We start from the raw sequence: 23,819 nt of genomic DNA, 5'->3' as shown, positions 1-23,819 counted from the left end.
GAGAGCGTGCTGCCATCTATTAATGGCAAAGGAAGTTAAATTCAAAATAGCCAAACGATAACGTCGTCAGGGAGCCATTGTATAGTATTATATTTAGACAACTTTATTTAGTGGGCTTTAATCTAAACTATATATCCCATGTAAAAATATTGTTTAAATTTACTGTTATTTATATCATTGACCAATTTACAAACGATCCAATCAACGCGAGGGGTACCTATAATTACCCGCCTTTTGGGTAAAAATGTAGCTTAACTATCTTGTTTTGATTACGGCGATAGCGACATCTGTTGAAAAAAGAGCTACTTGACGTTGAGCCGACACTTGCTCTAATTAACAAAGCTCTCTGGATTGTAGAGACAGTTATCGGTGACGTTAGTGTTATTACGAAATTAGTCACAAGCGCGCTCTTCAATCAGTCGGTAGATGTCCGTCTTAGGCTCATTTGAAGTTGTATTTTATATTTGTTCAGGTTAAGAACGCCAGTTAAGTTAATGTTCAAATTGATCTTTAAAATTTACTTTATCCCTCAATTCCATTGTACGTGACTTCGTACACTTTATTCAATAATACATAGAGCCTTGTAGTAAGTTTGAAAACCGTTAGTTTCGTTTGGTTAACCAAACACATCAAACTGTTCTTTCGGTCACGTATGGCTCTAAGTAGTGTCTGCACAAATATGTGTAATGGAAAGCCTTTGAATCCACTTACTTCCTATCGATTGGATGATGAAAAATAAGTCGGCACTCGCATTTACCATTAAGTTAGGTTATAGCAAAAGTAAATTATATTCCTCTAACGAAATTAGTATCCATCTAAGATATAAGAGTGAAACAAGTACTTTCATAGGTTCGAGGCATCAGTGCTTTTTAAGACATTCTTAGGCCCTAATTAAAAAAAGATTTTTTGTAGGCCCTTTTGAACCTTCGTAGGTTCTGGGCACAGTGCCCATTGTGCCAATTGTATAAAATGGCTTTGGGGTTAAAATGGGTGTGGTTTGGACGATGGGCTAACTACTTCCTAAAAGTTGATACATCGATTACAGGCGGATGACGTTAAGAACAACATTTAGTAATGATTGATCTGTAATCAGCTAGCAGCAACAAACACAGCACCCCACACAAGGAGAACGCAACCCGTCAAAAGTTGTACATTTTCTTGCGTACATTTTTCATTGGTTAGATGCTTTAGCGCCTGCTGCCGTCGGAAGGGGAAAATTCGGAAATTCTCTTCCCCCTTTCCATAAAACGTGCAGTAAAGGCTCGTCCACTGAAATTTGTACACAACACAGCGTTAGCGTGTTTAAATACTAGCTGCGTTCTCCTTGAGTTTGTTGCTCCTAGGTAATCAGTTAGGTACACAATCGGCGAAACTATAAAGTAAATTTGGTCTTAACCAACTTGTTAAAATGGGAAAACGAAATCACGTGACTACCTTTTCGCAGCCAACTTCGATTCGGTAACTCGTGTTCATAGTTGGCCGTGCGACTTTAAGGTAAAAAATTATTCCTTCCAAATACTGCAGACAGCTAATTAACTTCCACTTTTCTATTACTAACTAAGTGTTTTAAATAATAATAATAATAAATAGATAATCGATCAAAATTTAAACCGCCATTAGCAAAATAAAATGAATATAGTTAAGTTCGTATTTCTTAGGATAGATGGCGCCGTAGTTCTCCACAAAGTCACGTGACTACCATCTTTATAGTTTCGCCTATTGCTCGCAGCTAAAGTTAAAGGTATGTACACCTTTAACCCCTTTAACCAGTGGGGAGAGAACAGAAGGTGTTGTTCCGAGTTTACACCCAGTGCCGCAAGCTGCGATCGAAAATAGTTGCTAACCACTCTGCCACTCCCACCTTGGAAACGTATTTTGATAAATCAACCCGTGCCGTGTGAATTTCATTAGCAGAATACTGAGGCGGCAACTTAATTAAAAAACTTCGAACGTATTTAGGTTAATAAGAACGTAAGGACCTTTAACAAATACGGATAAGGAAATTCCAGTGCCCCAGAATTTCCCTAAAAAGCTCACAAACACTTTTTCCCATCCTTCAACTGAGGAAAATATGCGTAACTAATCTGCGCATGTGTGAAAGACTAAACATGATTTCGCTATTTTTACCTCACTGGCTCACTGTAAAGAATGGACGTATAGTAAAATGTTTATTCAAGTGTCATACTTATGATTATATTTACTTATGTTCACAATTTGAATGGAGACTTTAATCAAATTGATTTAAATGTGGCGACCCTGGTTTAAGCAATGTTTGTACGATATCCCAGTTCCCGAATTATAAATTGTCTCAGTTGGGGTGGTTGCAACGTCAAGAATGAGAAATCCTTTCGAAATTGGCCTCAAATCAATTACAACTTCTTTTCTTTCGCGGTAGAAAAAGGCGGCTTAGAGGCGAAGTTGCCAGTTTGACGGTTTTCCCGCACCATTGGGCTATTTTTAAAAGTACAGTGCGGCTTGTTTGGGATAATTAATAATTATCAGTTTCGGCAACTGTTCTCCGAATTCTAACTGAGACTGTTAAAATTAAAACCATAATTATTAAAATGATGTAAATAGACGTTAAAATGACTAACTTTTAGTGACCACATGGCAGACACCCCTGAGGTCACTAAGGTCATTTCTACCGTTTGTCACTTCTATGATGATTCATTTCAATTATTAATTAGCGTTTTAATTTAACGAGTTAAAAGTTAGAATTAAATTTATACGATCATATTGTTAAGCCTTATTTCCTCAAATATAACCTAGATGGCGCCATATGTATCATTAAGTTTGTAATAGTCAATTTTTTTTGGCGTTTACACGATTTCGTGACGGGCTCAAACTGTCCAATAATTAATAACATTAATTAACATTAATTAATTAACAATAATGTTATAATTTTATTTCTTTGTAACAGTAATTATTTTTATTGTTCGAAATATTAAATTATGTTTTATAATATTTACTATCAGTTAACTAGACTCGGTTAACTGAACAGTTTTCTGACGCTATTTCACTATATATAATAATCTTCTGGAAAGCAAATCTTAATAAACTGAAATTAAAAATTGCAAAGGAATTTAATTGGGTTAAAATTGATAACTGTGATGCATCTGTAATTACGATGCATTCAGATTGGTTTCGTGTGTAAAATATCTGTTTTACCATATCAACTGATCTGATATTATCTGTGCGAAATTGTGGATAATTTGATATTAGTCTGAGAATGGATTGGAAGCACTATGGACGGGTACTTATTTAACGAAAATTCGTATGACCTTGAACCATGTCTTCAAGGTCATTGAAAAATATTTTGGATATTTTTAATACGCAATTTTAATGGTTGACAATTTTGGGCTATTTTAATTTCCATTCGGGCTGGTGTAGTGGCGTAACTGGCAACCCTGTCAGGTTTTCCTCCTTACCCGTGCCGTATTTTTCAAGATTTTCCTTTGTTACCTGTGCCGTATTTTTCATTTTGGTTTCGTATCTCAGGGCCAAGAGGGCAAGTCCGCAGGAGAAAATGCATTGAGCGTGCCCGCAAATAACTCTCTGGCCGCCCCGACCGGAAAAGGCCCAAGGCGCTCGCGTTCTTCCACCAAGATCAACAAGTACATGGAATGCTGGGGAGCCGACAAACCCTTCGCTAACATCACCGAATCCACGCTGGCCAAAAGCGTACGCCTAACTGTAAGAAAATATTCCATTACTTTTGTTGGCCTTTCAGATATATTTGAATCGCTGCTAAAAAAGTACTCTAGAAAAAAAAGTTTTTTACAAATCTGGAAATCAACTTGAATGTCCCGAAATATAGTCGAAAATTAGTTTCACCTTAGACCAAGAAACACAGGGACGTCGCGCGGTAGGTATTTCGCGCCCGAAGCTTCGTTGTGGCGGCCTATTTCCTATTTATCTCGCGCGGTGTCGCTAGTAGCGAAGGTGAGTCAATTTTTATTGGCTATTTGAGTCACGTGCACAGCCCAACAATCTGTCAGCACGTGGCCTGCAACAGCGTGGCTCCAAAAAACGAAATTTCTGATATATTTTTTAATATTTGTGTCCCTAAAATATTAAAAAAATATATAAAATAATTTAAAAATATGCAACTCTTAGCTGATTATTTTTTTCAAGTTCTTTAAAAAACGTGATTTTTATATCTCATGGATGGCGCCTATTGACTATCTGTATCACCTAACCCCCCTCTCCCTACCGCAGCCGCAACAAAGCCCCGCCGAAAAATAAAGCGTTGGGTATGCTATGAGCGAGACGTCCCTGTGTTTCTTGGTCTAAGGTTTCACAATCTAGAAATAAGACAAAAGGCTGGTTCACACTGGTAGTGTTTTCCTGATTTTCTCTATTTTCCCGTTGTTCAAAAAAGGTCCTCTGTTTTCTCGTTTACAAGCAGCGCTCGCAACGGGAAAATGCGGTAAATCGAGAAACACTGCCCGTCTGAACCAGCCTTTAAAAAGAACACGAAAATCGTTCTCTGAAATCTCAAAATCTTAAGTTCAAACAACTCTGGTATGGAACAATACGCAGAGGTATTCCTTGATTTAAATGAAACTTCTAATTAACTTTATTTAGACCTTTTCCAAGAATTATTCCCGAAGTTCAAACGATTGTGTGTCCCTTAAAGAAAGAAAAACTAAAGCGAGTTAAGATAAATGGCTTCAGTTTCTAAAACATTTGGTGTAGTTGTCTAATCCGGAAACAAGCCATGGAATACCTGGAAAATTGAAAAATGTGCTTAGCGTTTAGTCGCGAGCTTAGGAAACATTTCCAGTGGCAAATGACCCAAGTGGATAAATTTGAACTGAATCATTCTTTTTCGAGCGTCTCTTAATCCTATAGCTAACAGCCTTATATCGTCCCGGCCGTGTTTTCGCCAGCGAAGACACGGCTCGGAGGGTTTGCCAAAAGTTTTGTTACAACACGATTTTCCTTTTAAAATTTCCTTTTAAGCCTTAATCCCGGACGCCAACTCAAATGAAACGCCCGCCAATTTGTTCTTCTCTTTCTCATACATTGTTTAGTTTTTTAAAACCAGTTAAGAACTTTACACACATACATTACATACATTTCAAATTGTATCTGATTCGTTGCCTTCAAGTAACCGATCTTACGACACTCCCTAATTCTACAATAATTAAGATATTAAAGCAACTGTTGGCTCTATCATTGCCACCTGTATTATGAAAAGGCCCCTGTTAATAGAGATGGCCATGAATCTAGCAGATTCTTTGGAAAAAAAGGCGACTTTCGTGGAGAGCGTGGAGCCATCTATTAATGGGAACGGAAGCTGAAATTCAAAATAGCGAAACAATAACGTCGCCAGAGAGCCATTATAGAGTATTATATTTAGACCCCTTTTACTCTACTTAGTGAACTTTAACCTAAATTATATATCCCATATAAAATATATTGTAAACAATTACTATAATTGAAGTTATTGACAAATTTACAAACGATCCAATCAACGCGAAGGGTACCTATAAGTACCCACCTTTTGGGTCAAAATGTAGCTTCAGCATCTTGTTTTGATCTCGACGCTAGCGACATCTGTTGAAAAAATATAGCTACTTCACCTAGAGCCGTCACTTGCTTTAAACCTCGGTTTTTTGCATAGTTTTGTTTGAAACCTTAACTAGTTAATGATTGAAAATTTATATTCAAATTTCTTTTTAATATTTAACTTTAAATATTTTACAAACTATAATATTTGGAAACTGGCGGCCTAGAAAAACCGTAACTAGTGAACCGATTTTTAAAATTAAAACTGCTCGCGATAGGTTTGACATAAATCTAGTTGACGATTGAAAATGGCACCGCTAGCCCGAGGAACTAATTTTATATTCAATTAAAACCGTTTTTTTGAGTAGTTCGCCCAACTGACACGCGAAGTCGCTGCGTTCTTGGTGAGCGACTTTCTTCAAAAATAGCTAAAGTATCTGATTTGTACATTTAGTATAAATACAATCTTCTAGAATAAAATACTTGTACACAAACAGTTGACATTTCAGTTTCGAGACAAAAGCCAACCAGAAACTCGTACAGCAATCTTGCAGTTAAAATACGCGTAAAGCTAGAAAAGTCCATAGCAAAAAGAGGGCAAAAAAGCTAAACCCTCCCAAATTTCAAGTAGTGATAACACTTACGAAATAGATCTTCGAGTCCAAAACAAATTAAAATAGGTAGAATTTCCAGGGGTAGACCGGTTTCGCCCTTTTTGGAGCTCATTTGGCTCGCGACTAAACCCATTGAGTTGGGAATATTAATCTAGAGGTCCAATCAAAACGTCAGATTTGAGTATTTCGCGAAACAAGTTTTTAAAAAATAAGAATACTGCCGTCTGCTCCCAAATGACGATAAAACTTTATCATTCTACCCGTGGCGCCGTCGATCTCTCAATGGTTCGTTCAAATAAGACGCGTTTTCGGCAAAAAGTTTTTTTTTTCAAAAATAATGGATGGTCATATGATAACGTTTTCTCGTCATTTTAGAGGAGACGGCACATTTGTAATTTTCAAAAACTTGTTTCGCGAGGAGCAGATTTGATTGGATCTCTAGATTAATATTCCCAACTCAATGACTAAACCGAGAAGATAAGCTAAGCCCATTATCAATTTTATGTAGTTAAAGGCCTAGGTTTTTTTCTGCCTGTCCCCCTTTAAATTAACTTAGTGGAGCACAAATACCCTGGTGGTAGGCCAACCGCTGAACATGTTGGCCTAATTTAAAGGGGGACAGGCAGAAGAAAACCTAGGCCTTTAATATAATACACCAAGAAAATGCTGACACTATCTCTTTAAGAGTTAAGTTTTATGAGTAATTTCGAAAACGGAAATGATGTTTCTTCCTAACTGAATAGGCGAACTTTGTAAAATGTAAATGAGCTTTTCACATTACTCACTAGGTGGCTCTATTTCAGCTGAAAATGACAATTCTAGAATGACTATACTTTAGACAGTGGCTAGCTAGCATAGGTGGCACCCGGTGCGGATATCATGGTGTGCTACTTACTAGTCAAAACGTGTAAAAAAGGATTTTCGAAATTCTCTAGTTTTTTTAAGTTTTTTTTTTGACGGTCGGGTGTCACCCCCAAACGGGTGGTACCCGGTGTGACCCCCCCCCCCAACACCTCTGGCACTCGTTATTTACACTATCTGACACACTTAATGGTATAGACTTCTGGAGCTGTGCGGCTTGGCTATTGTCTTTGCGCGTAAAAGATCGAACACAACATGAAAAAACCATTTTCATCTATCTATTTTTCACCTCCAAATGAAAAGCTTTTTATCGGCGAAATAAAACTTAAGTTCCTTTCCTTGTTCACAGTCAAAAAATTTATTCGATTTCTAATAATTTCTTTCGGTTGATCAGTAATTTTATGATTTCCAAAACATTCTTGGGTTTCTAAGATTTCAATTAAAGATTTCTCCAAAAGATACATTTCTTTCAAAAAGATTAATTATTTTATCTGAAAAAGTAGCACCTCGCCGATTGCCGGTCGCGGAGAACGAGCCTGTCAATAAAGGGACACAATGAGTGTTTTTCGACGGACATTGAAAATAAGGAAACGTCTTGAAAACTCCATAAATATATTTTAAAACTAATAAGTAGCGGACTTTAAAAGTATTTCCATGTTCCTCTGACTGACTGCCTATCTCCTCTTTGCAGAGTTTGGCTTTGATCGAGACCAACCTCTTACCCGGATACGGATCTTTTCCTTGTTGCGGGTAAGCACTCGTCATTTCTTCTTCGCATCACTCTACCAAAAGTAAATAGTAAAAAGAAAAGTACGCCATTTCGTCACCAATGTAATTTGCCTATTGATAAAAAACGGTAACTGTCATGGCGACCACTATTAACACTACAGCTGTGACGTTACAAGTTTTCAAAATCGTATCAAACGAAAGCACTCTATAAACACTTTCGAGATACTATCGTAGATGGCGTCAACATGAATTAATGAAGTGGTGCCATCTACCAGGGTTGTTCAAGATGCATTTTGAAAATGCAAAATACTATTTTGCATTTTAGATTTTCCATTTTGAGTTTCTAGGAAACTCTTGTGCATTTTACATTTTGCATTTTGTGGGTTTGATATGTGGAAAAACCTTTTCAAGATGTTTTCACTCTGGTACCATCACCGCAGCTCTTGTAGAGAAAGTTCGTCTGCTATTTACTCCCAAGTAATCATAGATGGTAATACTCACTTACTCAAAAACAGACGAACATTCGTACAGTGCCACCGCTTTATTTTCCACGCTGGCTGCGAGGATGGTTTTGAAATCTCTACGTTATTATTATTAATAACTAATTAATAATAATAATTAATTAGTAATTAACCATAATTAATTACTAATTAATTAATAATTAACCATAAATAAATAATTAGTAATTAACAATAAATAATTAATTAGTAATTAACCATAATTAATTAATTACTAATTAACCATAATTAATTAATTAGTAATTAACAATAATTAATTAATTACTAATTAATTTGTAATTAACCATAAATAATTAATTTGTAATTAACCATAAATAATTAATTACTAATTAATTATTTCTACCATGAATATTTAACCGCGTCAATACCCTTTTCAAACTGTCAAAGATGGGAGACAACTTTCTTAAGCCAATGAGAATTGTGGAGTCTCGTGAAAGTGACGTAGGCTCAGAAACACTTTACATCCACTAAAAGTTCCCCAATTTCGCGCGTTAACCGGTGAAGATAATTGCTCGTAATTCTTAGAAAAATGCCTGTACGAGTACGAAATTAGTTAATTATACTTAAAAAAAGGGTATAATATTATATTTTTACTATTTTATGTTGAATCGAGTAAATGAGTATTAAATCTTAACGATATACATTTTGGCGATAAGCCTTGGCCATGAAAATTACCCTTAGTTAAATGTTGCCGAACCCGCTACTATTGTAACGAAGTCCCGCCTATTTCTAATACATTCGTGATATTAATGGCATTAAAAGTAGCTAGACGACTTTCGCCTATGGTGGTGCCTTGGCGTAATACTGAACTATCTGAATTAGTATACTGAATTAATTTTTAAACCACGCCGCGAAGTTTGTAAATAATCTTTGTAACTCAAATTCAAATCGATCGAACGTATATTTCGATTTCGACAGACAGAAAACAGGAAATTTTATCATGATATATTATTATGATTACCAAAAATTGTTGAAATAGAAATAACGCGAGCCGAACGAGGCAAACATTGAACAAAATTTGACATGTAATGTGTTTGTTTTGGTTCGATCGCTCAGGCAGTGCAGAGTCAACGAAGACGTCAACCCGATTCTGCTCAGGTTCACGGACCCATCGATCGAAGCCCGGTACCGCAGCATCGAGGACCCGCTCTTCCCCTGGTACATGACCAGCGCCTGCGCCCTCTTCGTCTGCTCCACTCTCATCGAACTGCTAGTGCTAGAAATGTAAGTACTGACTCGATCCCATGACACTATAGACTTGGTACCCACTTCCTGCGCGAACTACGAACCGTTTAACTCCGTACTTACGATGATAACCAACTATACAACGATACAGCAACCGATGGATGCCAATTTTTCGGAGGTCAAGTGCCGGAAGTGGGTAATCTCTGGGTTACAAAGCAGCCAATCAGAAAGTTCTCTATTTTCGAATCTAGGTCTATATTGTCTTTGAGCGTATCACCAAGAACCTTTAGTCCTGTAATCGCTCCCTTTTGGGAGGTAGAGGATGTGAATGACCTTGAGAGGGGTGTTTGTCATACTTCCGCCACGGGTATCCCGTCCCTATCCCCAAGTTTCCCTTGTTGGCGTGGCATTTACAAATATCTCACACGAGATCATAATAAAATGGAAATAGCTGCCCATTTTATTTTGACCAAACGGCTGGCCCACAGAAATTCAATTGTCCTTACGTTTAATTTAAAAAAAATAGCGTTCGTCAAATAAAATTACCTAGCAGGCCATAATCCTTCTAACGTTCTCAATCATTTTCATTCGTTTTAACGTTCTCGAGAGTTTTCATTCGTTCTAACGTTCTCGATAGTTTTCATTCGTTCTAACGTTCTCGATAGTTTTCATTCGTTCTAACGTTCTCGAGAGTTTTCATTCCTTTAACGTTCACGATAGATTTCATTCGTTCTAACGTTCTCTATAGTTTTCATTCGTTCTAACGTTCTCGAGAGTTTTCATTCGTTCTAACGTTCTCGAGAGTTTTCATTCCTTTAACGTTCACGATAGATTTCATTCGTTCTAACGTTCTCTATAGTTTTCATTCGTTCTAACGTTCTCGAGAGTTTTCACTCGTTTTAACGTTCTCGATAGTTTTTAAACGTTGTAACGTTCTCGAGAGTTTTCACTCGTTTTAACGTTCTCGATAGTTTTTAAACGTTCTAACGTTCTCGATAGTTTAATTCGTTCTAACGCTCTCGATAGTTTTCATTCGTTCTACCGTTCTCGAGAGTTTTCATTCGTTCTACCGTTCTCGAGAGTTTTCATTCGTTCTAACGTTCTCGAGAGTTTTCACTCGTTTTAACGTTCTCGATAGTTTTTAAACGTTCTAACGTTCTCGATAGTTTAATTCGTTCTAACGCTCTCGATAGTTTTCATTCGTTCTACCGTTCTCGAGAGTTTTCATTCGTTCTACCGTTCTCGAGAGTTTTCATTCGTTTAACGTTCACGATAGATTTCATTCGTTCTAACGTTCTCGATAGTTTTTATTCGTTCTAACGTTCTCGATAGTTTTCATTCGTTCTAACGTTCTCGAGAGTTTTCATTCCTTTAACGTTCACGATAGATTTCATTCGTTCTAACGTTCTCTATAGTTTTCATTCGTTCTAACGTTCTCGAGAGTTTTCACTCGTTTTAACGTTCTCGATAGTTTTTAAACGTTCTAACGTTCTCGATAGTTTAATTCGTTCTAACGCTCTCGATAGTTTTAATTCGTTCTACCGTTCTCGAGAGTTTTCATTCGTTCTACCGTTCTCGAGAGTTTTCATTCGTTTAACGTTCACGATAGATTTCATTCGTTCTAACGTTCTCTATAGTTTTCATTCGTTCTAACGTTCTCGAGAGTTTTCACTCGTTTTAACGTTCTCGATAGTTTTTAAACGTTCTAACGTTCTCGATAGTTTAATTCGTTCTAACGCTCTCGATAGTTTTCATTCGTTCTACCGTTCTCGAGAGTTTTCATTCGTTCTACCGTTCTCGAGAGTTTTCATTCGTTTAACGTTCACGATAGATTTCATTCGTTCTAACGTTCTCGATAGTTTTCATTCGTTCTAACGTTCTCGAGAGTTTTCATTCGTTTAACGTTCACGATAGATTTCATTCGTTCTAACGTTCTCTATAGTTTTCATTCGTTCTAACGTTCTCGAGAGTTCACTCGTTTTAACGTTCTCGATAGTTTTTAAACGTTCTAACGTTCTCGATAGTTTAATTCGTTCTAGCGTTCTCGATAGTTTAATTCGTTCTAACGCTCTCGATAGTTTTCATTCGTTCTACCGTTCTCGAGAGTTTTCATTCGTTCTAACGTTCTCGAGAGTTTTCAATAATAATTAATAATGTTTAATCGAGCTAATGTTATCATTATTTTTCAAACGTTCTAATGTTCTCACCAATACAATGGTCCCTTAGTACCGAAGTAACTTAACAATGAGTTATGGTGTTTTAATTTGCAGAACCTTCACGTTGGTGGCGCTAACGGCATCTTGTACTCTGGTCGTTGGAACTCTGACGGCGTCCACGTGGGCGGCTCAATGCCAGGTTAACAGCGCTCCCTGTCGAGTCCAATAAAGCCTTTCCCAATTGATTTCACCGTGTTTTTGTCCAGGTATCGGACGGCGACACTCTAACCTCCCAACAGGAGCAATGCCAGACGAAACTAACCCGCAGTCAGACTCTGAGGGACCTTCTGTTCCTAGCCACTCTAGCCTTCATCGTCACCGCCAATTTCATCAATATGGTCAGTCACCATTCACTTCTCGAACTTAAAATTATCTACTAAAGCTATAAAAACATTATTTTGTCATTAGACAATTTAAAGTCTACCTGCACCCAAAAATTTAAATTTAATATTTTATTAGATGATGTATAGTTGTCAACACTGTCAAAATTTCATATTATAATATTAATTATTTTAGAAGTTATTCCAAATAGAAAATGCGAATTTTAGCAGACAAACTTCCGCTCTCAATTGACCCAAAACACGAAATCTTGAATGTATGACGTAGAAGAAGCCAAACAAAATATATTTTACTCAAACCGCCAAATTGGCTAGATCATGATTACGTATGGCAAAGTTTGGCTACACCCTAGAAATTAAAAAGCCAAATTTCCAGGACAAGTTATGTCGCGTGGAAACATAATAATAATCAAGAAATAGAGGGCTCTGATTACCGTATCATGGTTTTAAATACCAGTGGATGAAACTATCTTTACCCCATCTGCATGAAATAAACATTTCTACCAGGGAATAATTATTTCACGGTTGGCGCTGCTGTAGTCTAAATGCGTACATTAGCGACACGAATTAAATCTGATTTACATTCGAGCCCGCCAAATTAACTAGCATCTGTGACGTCAGTGATGCTATACATTAAGTCACGCGCACTTTTAAAACGGAATTAAAGTCTATAGAAGGTGCTATAAGGAGATGCACCGAGAAAATAGGGGACAGTGCGGGTAGACTTTAAGTCATCATTTTGAAAACGTGTGTGAGTGCGAAGGCCCCGAGGCTTAAATAATAGTAAGTGTAGGTAGCTGTTGGCTCGAACGCGTGGCTTGCAGGGCTTGCCACCACCCTCCTACGCATTGTAACCCGGCCACCGGAATTAATGGCATTAAAAGTCGCTCGATGACTTAGGTGGTGCCTTGGGTATTAGCCTAGCTGATTATTATCATTATTAACTTACTCAGCCTATTCTTAGCCTTCTCGCGGGTGTGGCTTGTGTTCGTTGCCATGGTAACGCGTATAGGTCGGCCATGACATTAAGACGCACATGGGATCGTGTGGCATTTTGCCTCGTGATCTGTTCTAAAAATCATTGATTTAATTTTTTTTCTAAAAATCTTTTAATTTAATTTTTTCTATTAAATCGATTGATTTTTTCTATTAAATCGATTGATTTTTTCTATTAAATCAATTGATTTTGTTTTTTAAATCGATTGATTTTTTTTAAATCGATTGATTTTATTTTTTTAAATCGATTGATTTTATTTTTTTAAATCGATTGATTATATTTTTAAATCGATTGATTTTTTTTAAATCGATTGATTTTATTTTTTTAAATCGATTGATTTTATTTTTTTAAATCGATTGATTTTATTTTTTTTTAAATCGATTGATTTTATTTTTTTAAATCGATTGATTTTATTTTTTTAAATCGATTGATTTTATTTTTTCTAAATCGATTGATTTTATTTTTTAAATCGATTGATTTTATTTTTTATCGATTGATTTTATTTTTTATCGATTGATTTTATTTTTTATCGATTGATTTAATTTTTTTAAATCGATTGATTTAATTTTTTTAAATCGATTGATTTTATTTTTTTAAATCGATTGATTTTATTTTTTATCGATTGATTTTATTTTTTATCGATTGATTTAATTTTTTTAAATCGATTGATTTAATTTTTTTAAATCGATTGATTTAATTTTTTTAAATCGATTGATTTAATTTTTTTAAATCGATTAATTTAATTTTTTTAAATCGATTGATTTAATTTTTTTAAATTGATTGATTTGTTTTTTTTCTAAAACATTAAAAAAATATCAACCATGCGAACCAATTAAGTACAGTCGTAATATTTACGTAAAACAAGCACAATCATTAAAACAGCCAGGTGTACTTGGTCCCTAGAGTCCGTCAAAAGTCTGGTAAAATCGAAAAGTCTCGAATTTCAATTAAAATATTGTTGCGTCAATAAAGGGTAAATGGGCGGTTCGAAGGAGGTGGAAATTGGAAAAGGCGGTGGCCTGGGGGGATTTCGAAGGCCGACTTTGAAGTTACGAAGCGAGAATGAAGCAGCACCCAAAAAAAGCCGTGAACATTAATTGTTTTTCGATCAAAAACCATTTAATAGCATCGATTTATGCAAAGGTAGCGGTTTTTCCATCACAATCTCGCCCAAAAATGAAATAACATTATTTTGGTCAGCCCCAAAAGATCGGCCGCTTATCCACGGTTGTGGAAGGAAAACAGCTGCACTGCAGAAATTCTTTATTTTTCACGATTTCTACTTTTTAAAATTGGCGAAGAAATTAACGATTTTCATCGTATTTTTAAAGAGACTTTTGTGAAGCTTTTCTATGGCGTAGAAAAAATCGTCTCTAAAATCGATATTTATTTTATGAATGCCAATATATCTACGATACTCTAAGGGTAATTGTTTGTATATTTTAGGTAACGAACCGTTAACATTATTATCTGACAAATTAAGAAAGTATTTAGGAGTAGTAAGAACGTACGAGTCATAATTAGCCTTTTAATTTACATATAGCAGACAATTTGTTATTTGCAGACGAAAATCTAAAAACTTATGTACTTTTCGCGTTGGCCACTACGTGGATCTATGTAAACTGAAAAGGTTAATTTAATGACTGGGCAGTGGGCAGGTTCCCAGTAGTCCTAAGTAGGTTCGTGGTCAAATGGATATAACGGATTCTTAGGACATACCCCAATCTACTAAAATATCAAGCAATTACATTGTCAATCGAAGCGTGGCAAATTATCTAATGGACAATGTCAATTTATTATACAATGAAATATTCATTAACAGATCACGTGTTCTCAAGATGAACCAGGAGCTATTCCCATCTCGTACAACTACAGTGACAACACTACACTAATCAGCTACGAATGTAAATTTCCACAGGTAATTAATTAATTGGCTATATTCATCCCAAACTGCAATCACACGTACGGATAAAAACGTTTAAAACTATGTGGGGAATAAAACAATTTTTGGCTATTGTTGGAATAAAGTGGGATACACGAAGAAGAATAAGTGATTGGACAATACTACATTAATGGTAAAATTGTTTTAAGCACTCAAACCACGCTTACCACTTCGCTGTCGTGTATACTGCTTTATCAAAAAATACAAACATGTCATGCTGAATATACTAGCAATAAACAGCAATATCTAGTTTTAAAAGTAGTATTGATCTAATTTATACATGCCCCCCCCCCCTGGAGCCGCCCCTGGTATCGTCCAATCACTTATAGTGTATCCCGGATTATCACCAGGGCTGGCTGGTTTAAACCACACTTGTTTAAACTATGGATTAAACCAATGGTTTTTTTTAATAATACGTTTTTTTTTATTAACTAAATATTATTTCAAAATGTTTGTACATTTTCTTACCGAAATGATTACATTTCTGAAATATTTACAAGGTGACCACATTTCCTATATTTTCAATACCTTCCTATAAATTCCTTAGGTTTTTTCATGTAGTATATAACCCGAAAACATTCCGTCGTCGTGTACCCTTCTTCATCCTATATTTCACTTTATTTTATCTACTGGTTTTTGATAAGAATCCTTATTTTTGCTTATAGTTTTTCCTATATTTTCCTTTAATTCGCTTGAAAATTCCTTATTTTTCTTTAAATATTCGAGGCATTTTCCTGCTCACCCTGCATTTATACAAAATCAAAAATTAAACTAAAACTAAAACTTTGTTCTGGTCATGTGACACTTTTAATAATACTCGTATTAATTTTTAGTTGATTTGTAATATGTATGCACGGTTAAACAAAAGCGAAAAATAGATTAAAAGTAAAATGAAGCGGTGTTTAAAAACACCTGTTTTAAACAAAAAAAACGGTTTTCTCGGTTTTTATTTAAAAAAAAAAATGTTTTTTTTCAACCTTGATTGTCCCAAAATCAAACTATTTTTAATTAATTAAGAAAACTGCCAAGTTCACTTCCCATATATTTTGAATAAACCCTTTCATTTTCAAAAACCTTTTGATAATGGACATGACAAAAACGACACCCTGTATAAATTTCCCATTTGCCAAGTCCATTATCCAAGGCTTCCATTTTAGAACGCGGGGTTGGGTCGAAATGATTTATCTTCGTAGTATCACTCTCTGGCGTCGGTGCTCACCTTGGCGGCCGTTTCGGTCTACCTGCGCGTCTCGTTCATCTGGAAATTGATGGTCATGCTGGCAACCTGGCTCCTCTACGCCTTGGCCTCGCTACTGATCAGGCCGGACGTCTACGGCACGCCCCTGGAGGACCAACACGGGTAGGCCATTACTTTTTCGCTCCCCCCTCCAAAGTACCATTTGGACCGGAAATGGTGGCAACAAAACCAACATCACGCCTTGTAACTCGTTCTTTCTATATTTATCCTCTCTGTTTTACGTTCATATCCGCGCCTTGGATGGACGCTGGTCAGTTTGATCGACATTCCATCATCGTGGCACGTTCTACTCTTCCTACTGGTCTTCTTAATCGTCCTGCACGTACTCGATAGACAGGTAAGGGCCGTTGGCTTCATTCCAGGAAGAACTGTACCGTAAGTAACGTAATAACGATAAGTATGACACTTGGATTGTAATAATCAGCTAGACTAATACCCAAGGCACCACCTTAGGCCCAAGTCAACAAGCGACTTTTAAAGCCATTAATTCAGGTGGCCGGGTTACAATGCGTAATTCTAATTAATACTAATATTCTGATCAGGGTTGGCACTATACAATTAATTGGGCCACTTAATTGTATCCAATTAATAGTAAGCAAGAAAATTGTATAATGTGAACCGAAATATTGTAAAAATGGTTCCAACTATTTCTGTTCACACTATGCAATTTTCTTGATTACAATTAGTTGGATACATTTAAGTGGCCCAATTAATTGTATAGTGTGAACTGGGCTTTAGACTCGCAATAGTCCTTGGAATTAGTATATTTCTCCTTGGGCATATTTAGACACCAGGGGGCTCTGCGCTGAACTAAACCTTGATTGCGCTATAACTTAACCTTTTTACTTTAATAATAATAATAATAATCAGCTAAGCTAATATCCAAAACTTGTGAACGGTAATAGTTAGTGTAGGGAGCTGTTGGCTCGCGTGGAATGAAGGGCTAGTCACCACCCTGAACCCGGCCACCTGATTTAAGGGCATCAAAAGTCGCTAGATGACTTAGGCCTAAAGTGGTGCCAAGGGTATTAGCTTAGCTGATTATTATATAAATTATAAAATAACTCAAATCGTCCCGTTTTTGAGATCCTTCCGTTTATGCTACGGCGTTCTGTGTAAACTGAAAAGACTGATTGTCATACTTATTGGTATTTTGTTACTTATGGATATAGGCGGTTGAACTCGGGGGAGTTTTATCAAGTTGTTAAGAATATAACGTACCTGCCATGGTGGAAAAACACTCGTAGGGCTTTCGGTAGGCTGAATCGACTGCAGCGCCACGCAGTTTTCAAGCTAAAAACCAAAGAATATAAAGCACCAGGAATGGAAGGTGTTGCTCCGTCCAGTTGAACTTTTGCGCCTCTTGTTTTTAAAGAGAGACCGGGTTGCGGTAACAGTTTCCGGTTACTCTGATTTGCTTTGCCGGAAGTTTCTAGCGCAGCCAAAACACGCGGCCATTAATATCAATCCTTCCATTCCTGGGGCTTTATATTCTTTGTAAAAACTACACGAATTTTTTTACACTAGCTCTATATCTCCATTTTAATTACTTTGTCTTTTGTAAATTCTTAAATCTAAAAATTTTGTCGATTAAAATACTGAGATATGAAAACGTTATAATTTACATCAAGAATTGATTAACGTTAACTGATAATATTTACCCTAGAGCTGTATTCGTGATTTATGGACGATAGTCCCCGCCTACATGGTGGAGAAAAGAGAGCTTACTGTTGCGTTAGGGATGTCTTCCCCCTTTAGCTGATTAATTTTGATCGGAATTTTTAAATAAAATGTGCTTAGCTAAGGTACCCTTCGTGACGAAACTATATTTTGAGTTATAGCAATATTATAAATTAAATACTAAGATAATTAATGATATACCGTTGTCACAGCGTATACAAGGGTTTGTTTAAAAAGTCCACCGATAAATGAGTAAGGAGTCGCCCTAATTTAAACATTTAACGTTTATAATTTAACGTTATATCTCTCTTTCGGAGTCTTCCAGGTTCAAGAAAAATCTAGAAAACCCTTGTCCGCTCATACTCGAAAGTGAGAAAAGTTTTTTAAAGGAACTATTCTTGCAAGACTAGTCAGGTTTTTTTGCAATCTAACCAACTTGACGGTTTCTTCAACCGGAAGTAAGAACATCTTATCTTAGTTCTGTGAGAATAGACAGAATAAGATAGGTTTAAATCGATATACAAGTGGCGCCTCTAGTGTAGTATCACCGTGTAGTTTTTGCAGACGGCAGTTTCTGGAATCAACAGACCTTTGCGTTGGGAATATTGATTAATTAATATTATTTACAAGTTGATCAATAAACAAGTAAGGATGGCGCCACGGTTGCGGCCGCCACGCGCTTGTCGTGGGATCGGCTTTTTTATTTTTACTGGGAAAAAGAGATGCGGTGAGTTGCAATACCGAAATAAACCGTTATCGGTTATATAAAGATCGACCTTAGACCAATTACATTCAACGGGACTCATAGCGTTACACTACAAATATTCATCACTTTGGGACAGAGGATAAGTTTTAGTGGCGCCATCATTTGGCAGCTAATTTAAACTTTTAAGGTGCCTTTTAAATAAAATTATTAGAATTTTAACGAACTATTCCGTATTTTAACGAACTATTCCGTATTTTAATGAACTATTCCGTATTTTAACGAACTATTCCGTATTTTAACGAACTATTCCGTATTTTAACGAACTATTCCGTATTTTAACGAACTATTCCGTATTTTAACGAACTATTCCGTATTTTAACGAACTATTCCGTATTTTAACGAACTATTCCGTATTTTAACGAACTATTCCGTATTTTAACGAACTATTCCGTATTTTAACGAACTATTCCGTATTTTAACGAACTATTCCGTATTTTAACGAACTATTCCATATTTTAACGAACTATTCCATATTTTAACGAACTATTCCATATTTTAACGAACTATTCCATATTTTAACGAACTATTCCATATTTTAACGAACTATTCCATATTTTAACGAAATATTCCATATTGTAACGAAATATTTCATATTTTAACGAAATATTTCATATTGTAACGAAATATTTCATATTGTAACGAAATATTTCATATTGTAACGAAATATTCCATATTTTAAAGAAATATTCCATATTATAAAGAAATATTTCATATTTTAACGAAATATTGCATATTTTAACGAAATATTTCATATTTTAACGAAATACTAATTTACAAAGCGTCTTCAAAGCTTCCAGAAACTGACACTGGATGTCGCATCACTCAACTTTATAAAAACTATCAGCGTCTCTACGAGCAGAATTTATCTAATTAATAACATTAGTCCGGTTGGGTGTAAATGGTCGGAGTGTCGACAATCATCCCTCACACTTTCAGGCGCACGATCCGCTGTCTACCAACGAGTTCCCCTTTAAAAACACGAAGGTATCAATACCACATACCGTCCCTCAATCTTCACTTAATCCTCGGGCCTAATACCATAGATTAAGATTCAGTAGCTAAGTCCCTCTTTCTATTCCCGGCTGTTAGATCGAATCGACGTCTCGGGCGGACTTCTTATGGCGGACCAAAGTGCAAGTGGAGCGAGACGAGCTGGAGACGATGGGCAGCATCAACAAAATCCTCCTGGAGAACATCTTGCCGGCGCACGTCGCTGAGAGGTTCCTTCTCAACAACGCCCTCACGCAGGTACGCTCTGAAACAAGACCACGTCGCGAAAAACATTTCCTAGCCGTGTTCGCACTACTGGCTATCGCTACGCCCTCTTTTGGTTGTCGTCGAAAACTAGATAGGTAGCTTATTCGTGTTTGACAGCCAGTAGCGTAAAGCTTTACGCGTATTTAAATTTTACACATTTTGCTCCAATTTGACAATAGCAGACGTTAGAAAATAGGCGCTTCCTCAATTTATAAACGCAATATTTCCTTATTGCTGGATTGAATTTTTCTAAATGGTCACATTGACGCAAAAAATCTTGGTTAGGCCTAAAACAATTTTTTCGCGTCGATGGAAAAATCTGTTAGGCCTAAGGGAAATTAAATTCCTCGACGCAAAAAAATATTCGTTAGGCCTAAGGGAAATTTTACTCGTCAACGCGAAAAAATATTCGTTAGGCCTAAGGGAAATTTTACTCGTCGACGCGAAAAATATTCGTTAGGCTTAACGGAAGATTTTCGCGTTTTATACGGTTTCACCACCTTTTTGCTTCTTGAAAACCAGCCTTTACAAGGATCATATAAAGAGTAGCTAGCACATCCATTTTCTATGTATTAATACTTCTTAGGAAATCGCTGAATGGTTTTTATTGGCGCGTCTATTCGCGCGAGACAACATTTTTGACAAAGTGTACCTTTTAGAACGGGCAAAGATAATTTAAACTCGTACCCTAGATTCGAAATCACTCTCTCGCGCGTTGCCGATAGCGTTTACCCACTTCCCGCTGGAACTCAGAAAACATTCGCTCCATGGTTTGCGCCTTACCGCAACCACGGCCAACTTCAATCACGCGGTGCCGCGCTATATCGCGTGATCGAAGTTGGCCGTGCCACAACCGATGGAGCCCGATTTTTCTGAGGTCACGTGCCGGAAAAGGGTAAACGCTTCGTAACAAAACCGTCAATGGGAAAGCTCTCAGTATTCGAATCTAGGGAACGAGTTTAAATTATCTTTGGAACGGGTATGCCCAAATTTCCAATTTGAAAGATCGACATATTGAAGGTCGAGTTAGACATTTAGTAACTATTTGGCACTACTGCTCTGTTGATTCCGTCTCTCTAAATGTTTCAAATAATATCCGCTCCCTTCTACGGCACTGCTAAATGGCTTGACTTATCAATACAGGTATGTTTCGGCTCTCCTAATACGCAAAAACAATTCTTCCCATCCCTCTTACGACTAAAAATGCGTAACTCTCTGCGCATGCGTGAAGGAATCACAAGGAGCGGCCATTTTCAAAATATCGGAGTTTAAAACAGATTTTTAACACGGCTGCTCCTCGTGGTATCTTCGCACTTGCCCAGTCGCTGTTACGCATTTTTTCCCCGATAGAGGGATACTGAGAAGAAGGTTTTGCGCTTGCTGAAACATTCTGTGACACCGAAACGTCCCTGTATTAATTATAGTCTCAGTTAGTGGTTTGGTGAGGAAGCAGTCCCTCAAATTGCGAGGGTCGTCCGCGATTAACAGTTTTGAGGTTGTAATCCCTTTAATTTCATGGTTCGATGCATATTCCAACGGGAGCTAGTTTCCCATCAAACGTTTTTAGAAAAATCAGTGGCAGCTTGCGAAAGTACATGTTTCAAGCTTATACAAAACCAGACAAACGCGCCATCTACTATCAGAAAAGATAAATGCTTCCTTTACTCCCATTTCTTACGAACCCGAAATAATATGGCTTTTTGAATCAAACTGAGTTAGATGGCGCCACAATAACTACTGAAAGTGGCGTCATCTACTATCAGAAAAGAGACGTAATATGTCGTTTCGATTTCTACCGTTTCTATAAAAATGTAAAAAGTTTTTACTAACAAAAGACTGTTGTAGATGGCGCTGTAATAAATTTTGAAAGGGCGCCATCTACACTCATAAGAGAGAAATGTCCACTACGTATTTTATTTTCTGTCGGTGATATGAAAACGTAAATACAATTTGATTTACTGTGGTAGATGGCGCCAGAATTTATCAGATTAGAGTTATGCTTGTAAATAATTTCATATTATCCCGTTTCTATAAACACGTAAATAATAGAGACGCCGGGAGTAGTGGCGTCCTCCTGTAATCCCTCGCGTCTGGGAGGCAGAATTGGTGGATGGCTGTTTGGGGACGGGTGGTTGTAATACTTCCGCCACGGGTGTCCCACCCCTGTCCCCAAGTGGCCGTAACACATATCTCACCCCTGATTAATCGCATAGCGGTTTGCGGACTGTATCGTCCCATCTACTCTAAAAATAAATATAAAAAATAATAGAGATCCGCTTTGAAAAAACTGTTGTAGATGGCGCCACGATAAATACTGTAGGGGAAGTATGGCATCGACAAGTTGTACGACAGAGTTCTAACAAAAAATAGTCCGCCTAATATCGGTCAGTGCGAACTCGTCGAGAGTGTAACATTATACATAAACAAAAGATCCAGGCCTGGCTTGTGTGAGTGGGCGGACATAGTGGAGGGAGAAGGTTCGCTTCTTGACCGTAGTCGGCCATCCGCGAAAGAGTAGGAGCGTGTGTGTGTCCAGGGAAAGATTATTTTCGTCAGAGAGGCTGCTCAATCGCCCTTAATCATTCATTCATCCAACGGGGGATCTATTAGCTTAGCGCGGCCAATGGTCAGCGCCTGTCAAAGGCCGAAAAGGCGAACTCGATGGATTAAGCCCTTCTGGATGGACCTTCAGCCGTGATTAATGTGATTTACAAGTAGAATGTCAAAGCACCTTCTCTAATATAAATACACGATGATACGAGGCTACCTATATCATGAGTTACGTAACAACCCATAAGTAGGACTCTAAGCGATATAGGATCGAAAAATAGTTACCACTTGTAATATTATAATAATTTTATAATCAACTAGGACACCTATATCATAAGTTACGTAACAACCCATAAGTAGGACACTAAGCGATATATGATCAAAAAATAACTACCATTTGTAATCATAAACGCAAAATTTAACCATGGTTAATTTAAACTAGTAAATAGTAAATAATATACTATAGAGAGAGATACTTCATGGTTTAAAATAAACTTTTATTAAAAAAGAATATTGGGGGAAGCTTTTCGAGCCCACTCGCTCCTTTTCAACCCAGATAGAAATTTGGATTTTTCGCCAATTCTATCTGGGTTGAAAAGGAGCGAGTGGGCTCGAAAAGCTTCCCCCAATATTCTTTTTTAATAAAAGTTTATTTTAAACCATGAAGTATCTGTCTCTATAGTATATTATTTACTATTTACTAGTTACCATTTGTAATATTATAATAATTTTCTAATGAGCTAGACCACCTATATCATAAGTTACGTAACAACCCATAAGTAGGGCTCAAAGCGATATAGGATCGAAAAATATTTAACACTTGTAATATTGTAATAATTTTATAATCAGCTAGGCTAACACATAAGACACCGACTTAGACCCAAGTCATCTAGCGACTTTTAATGTCATTAATTCAGGTGCTCTGGTTACAACGCGTAGGGGGGTGGTGGCAAGAAGCTCTTCAAGCCACGCGAGCTGACAGCTCCCTTCACTAACTATTACCGTTAACCTCAACAAGTTTTATGTAAGGGGAGACCGAAGATCTCGGGGGAAACCACTCTAAATAGTGGAGAAATAACTTGCAAACTCAACGCGGAAGGAGTGGTTTCCAGCTTTCACCACTAAAACTTAAATACCCTTAAATAGACAAGAGCAACAGTCGGCTCTATCATTGCCACCTGTATTATGAAAAGGCCCCTGTTAATAGAGATTGCCATGCATCTATCCGATTCCGGAGAGCGTGGTGCCATCTATTAATGGCAAATGAAGTTAAATTCAAAATAGCCAAATGATATCGTCGTCAGAGAGCCTTTGTAGAGTATTATAGTTAGACAACTTATACTCTATTTAGTGGGCTTTAACCTAAACTAAACATCCCATGTAAAAAATATTGT

General features: G+C 36.9%; 1 protein-coding gene across 5 annotated transcripts in view; it reads left to right on the top strand.

The window, feature by feature from the left end:
• The window catches only part of Ac76E (adenylate cyclase type 2 Ac76E), a 266,968-nt gene that overhangs the window by 181,661 nt on the left and 61,488 nt on the right, over positions 1-23,819 (top strand). For all 5 annotated transcript variants that reach the window (XM_090169106.1, XM_090169108.1, XM_090169107.1 and 2 more), the window contains 9 exons: positions 3,499-3,693; positions 7,681-7,739; positions 9,293-9,460; positions 11,692-11,776; positions 11,844-11,975; positions 14,795-14,890; positions 16,108-16,274; positions 16,428-16,509; positions 19,708-19,866. In XM_090169106.1, the coding sequence (XP_090025232.1) occupies positions 3,499-3,693; positions 7,681-7,739; positions 9,293-9,460; positions 11,692-11,776; positions 11,844-11,975; positions 14,795-14,890; positions 16,108-16,274; positions 16,428-16,509; positions 19,708-19,866 (1,143 nt within the window). The remainder of the gene's footprint in view (positions 1-3,498; positions 3,694-7,680; positions 7,740-9,292; positions 9,461-11,691; positions 11,777-11,843; positions 11,976-14,794; positions 14,891-16,107; positions 16,275-16,427; positions 16,510-19,707; positions 19,867-23,819) is intronic.

This window comes from Leiobunum rupestre, chromosome 3, assembly GCF_980474605.1.
Source record: "Leiobunum rupestre chromosome 3, qqLeiRupe1.1.hap1, whole genome shotgun sequence".
Taxonomy (NCBI): Eukaryota; Metazoa; Arthropoda; class Arachnida; order Opiliones; family Sclerosomatidae; genus Leiobunum; species Leiobunum rupestre.
Note: the sequence above shows the minus strand (reverse complement) of the source record. Positions and strands in the feature narration are given on the sequence as shown.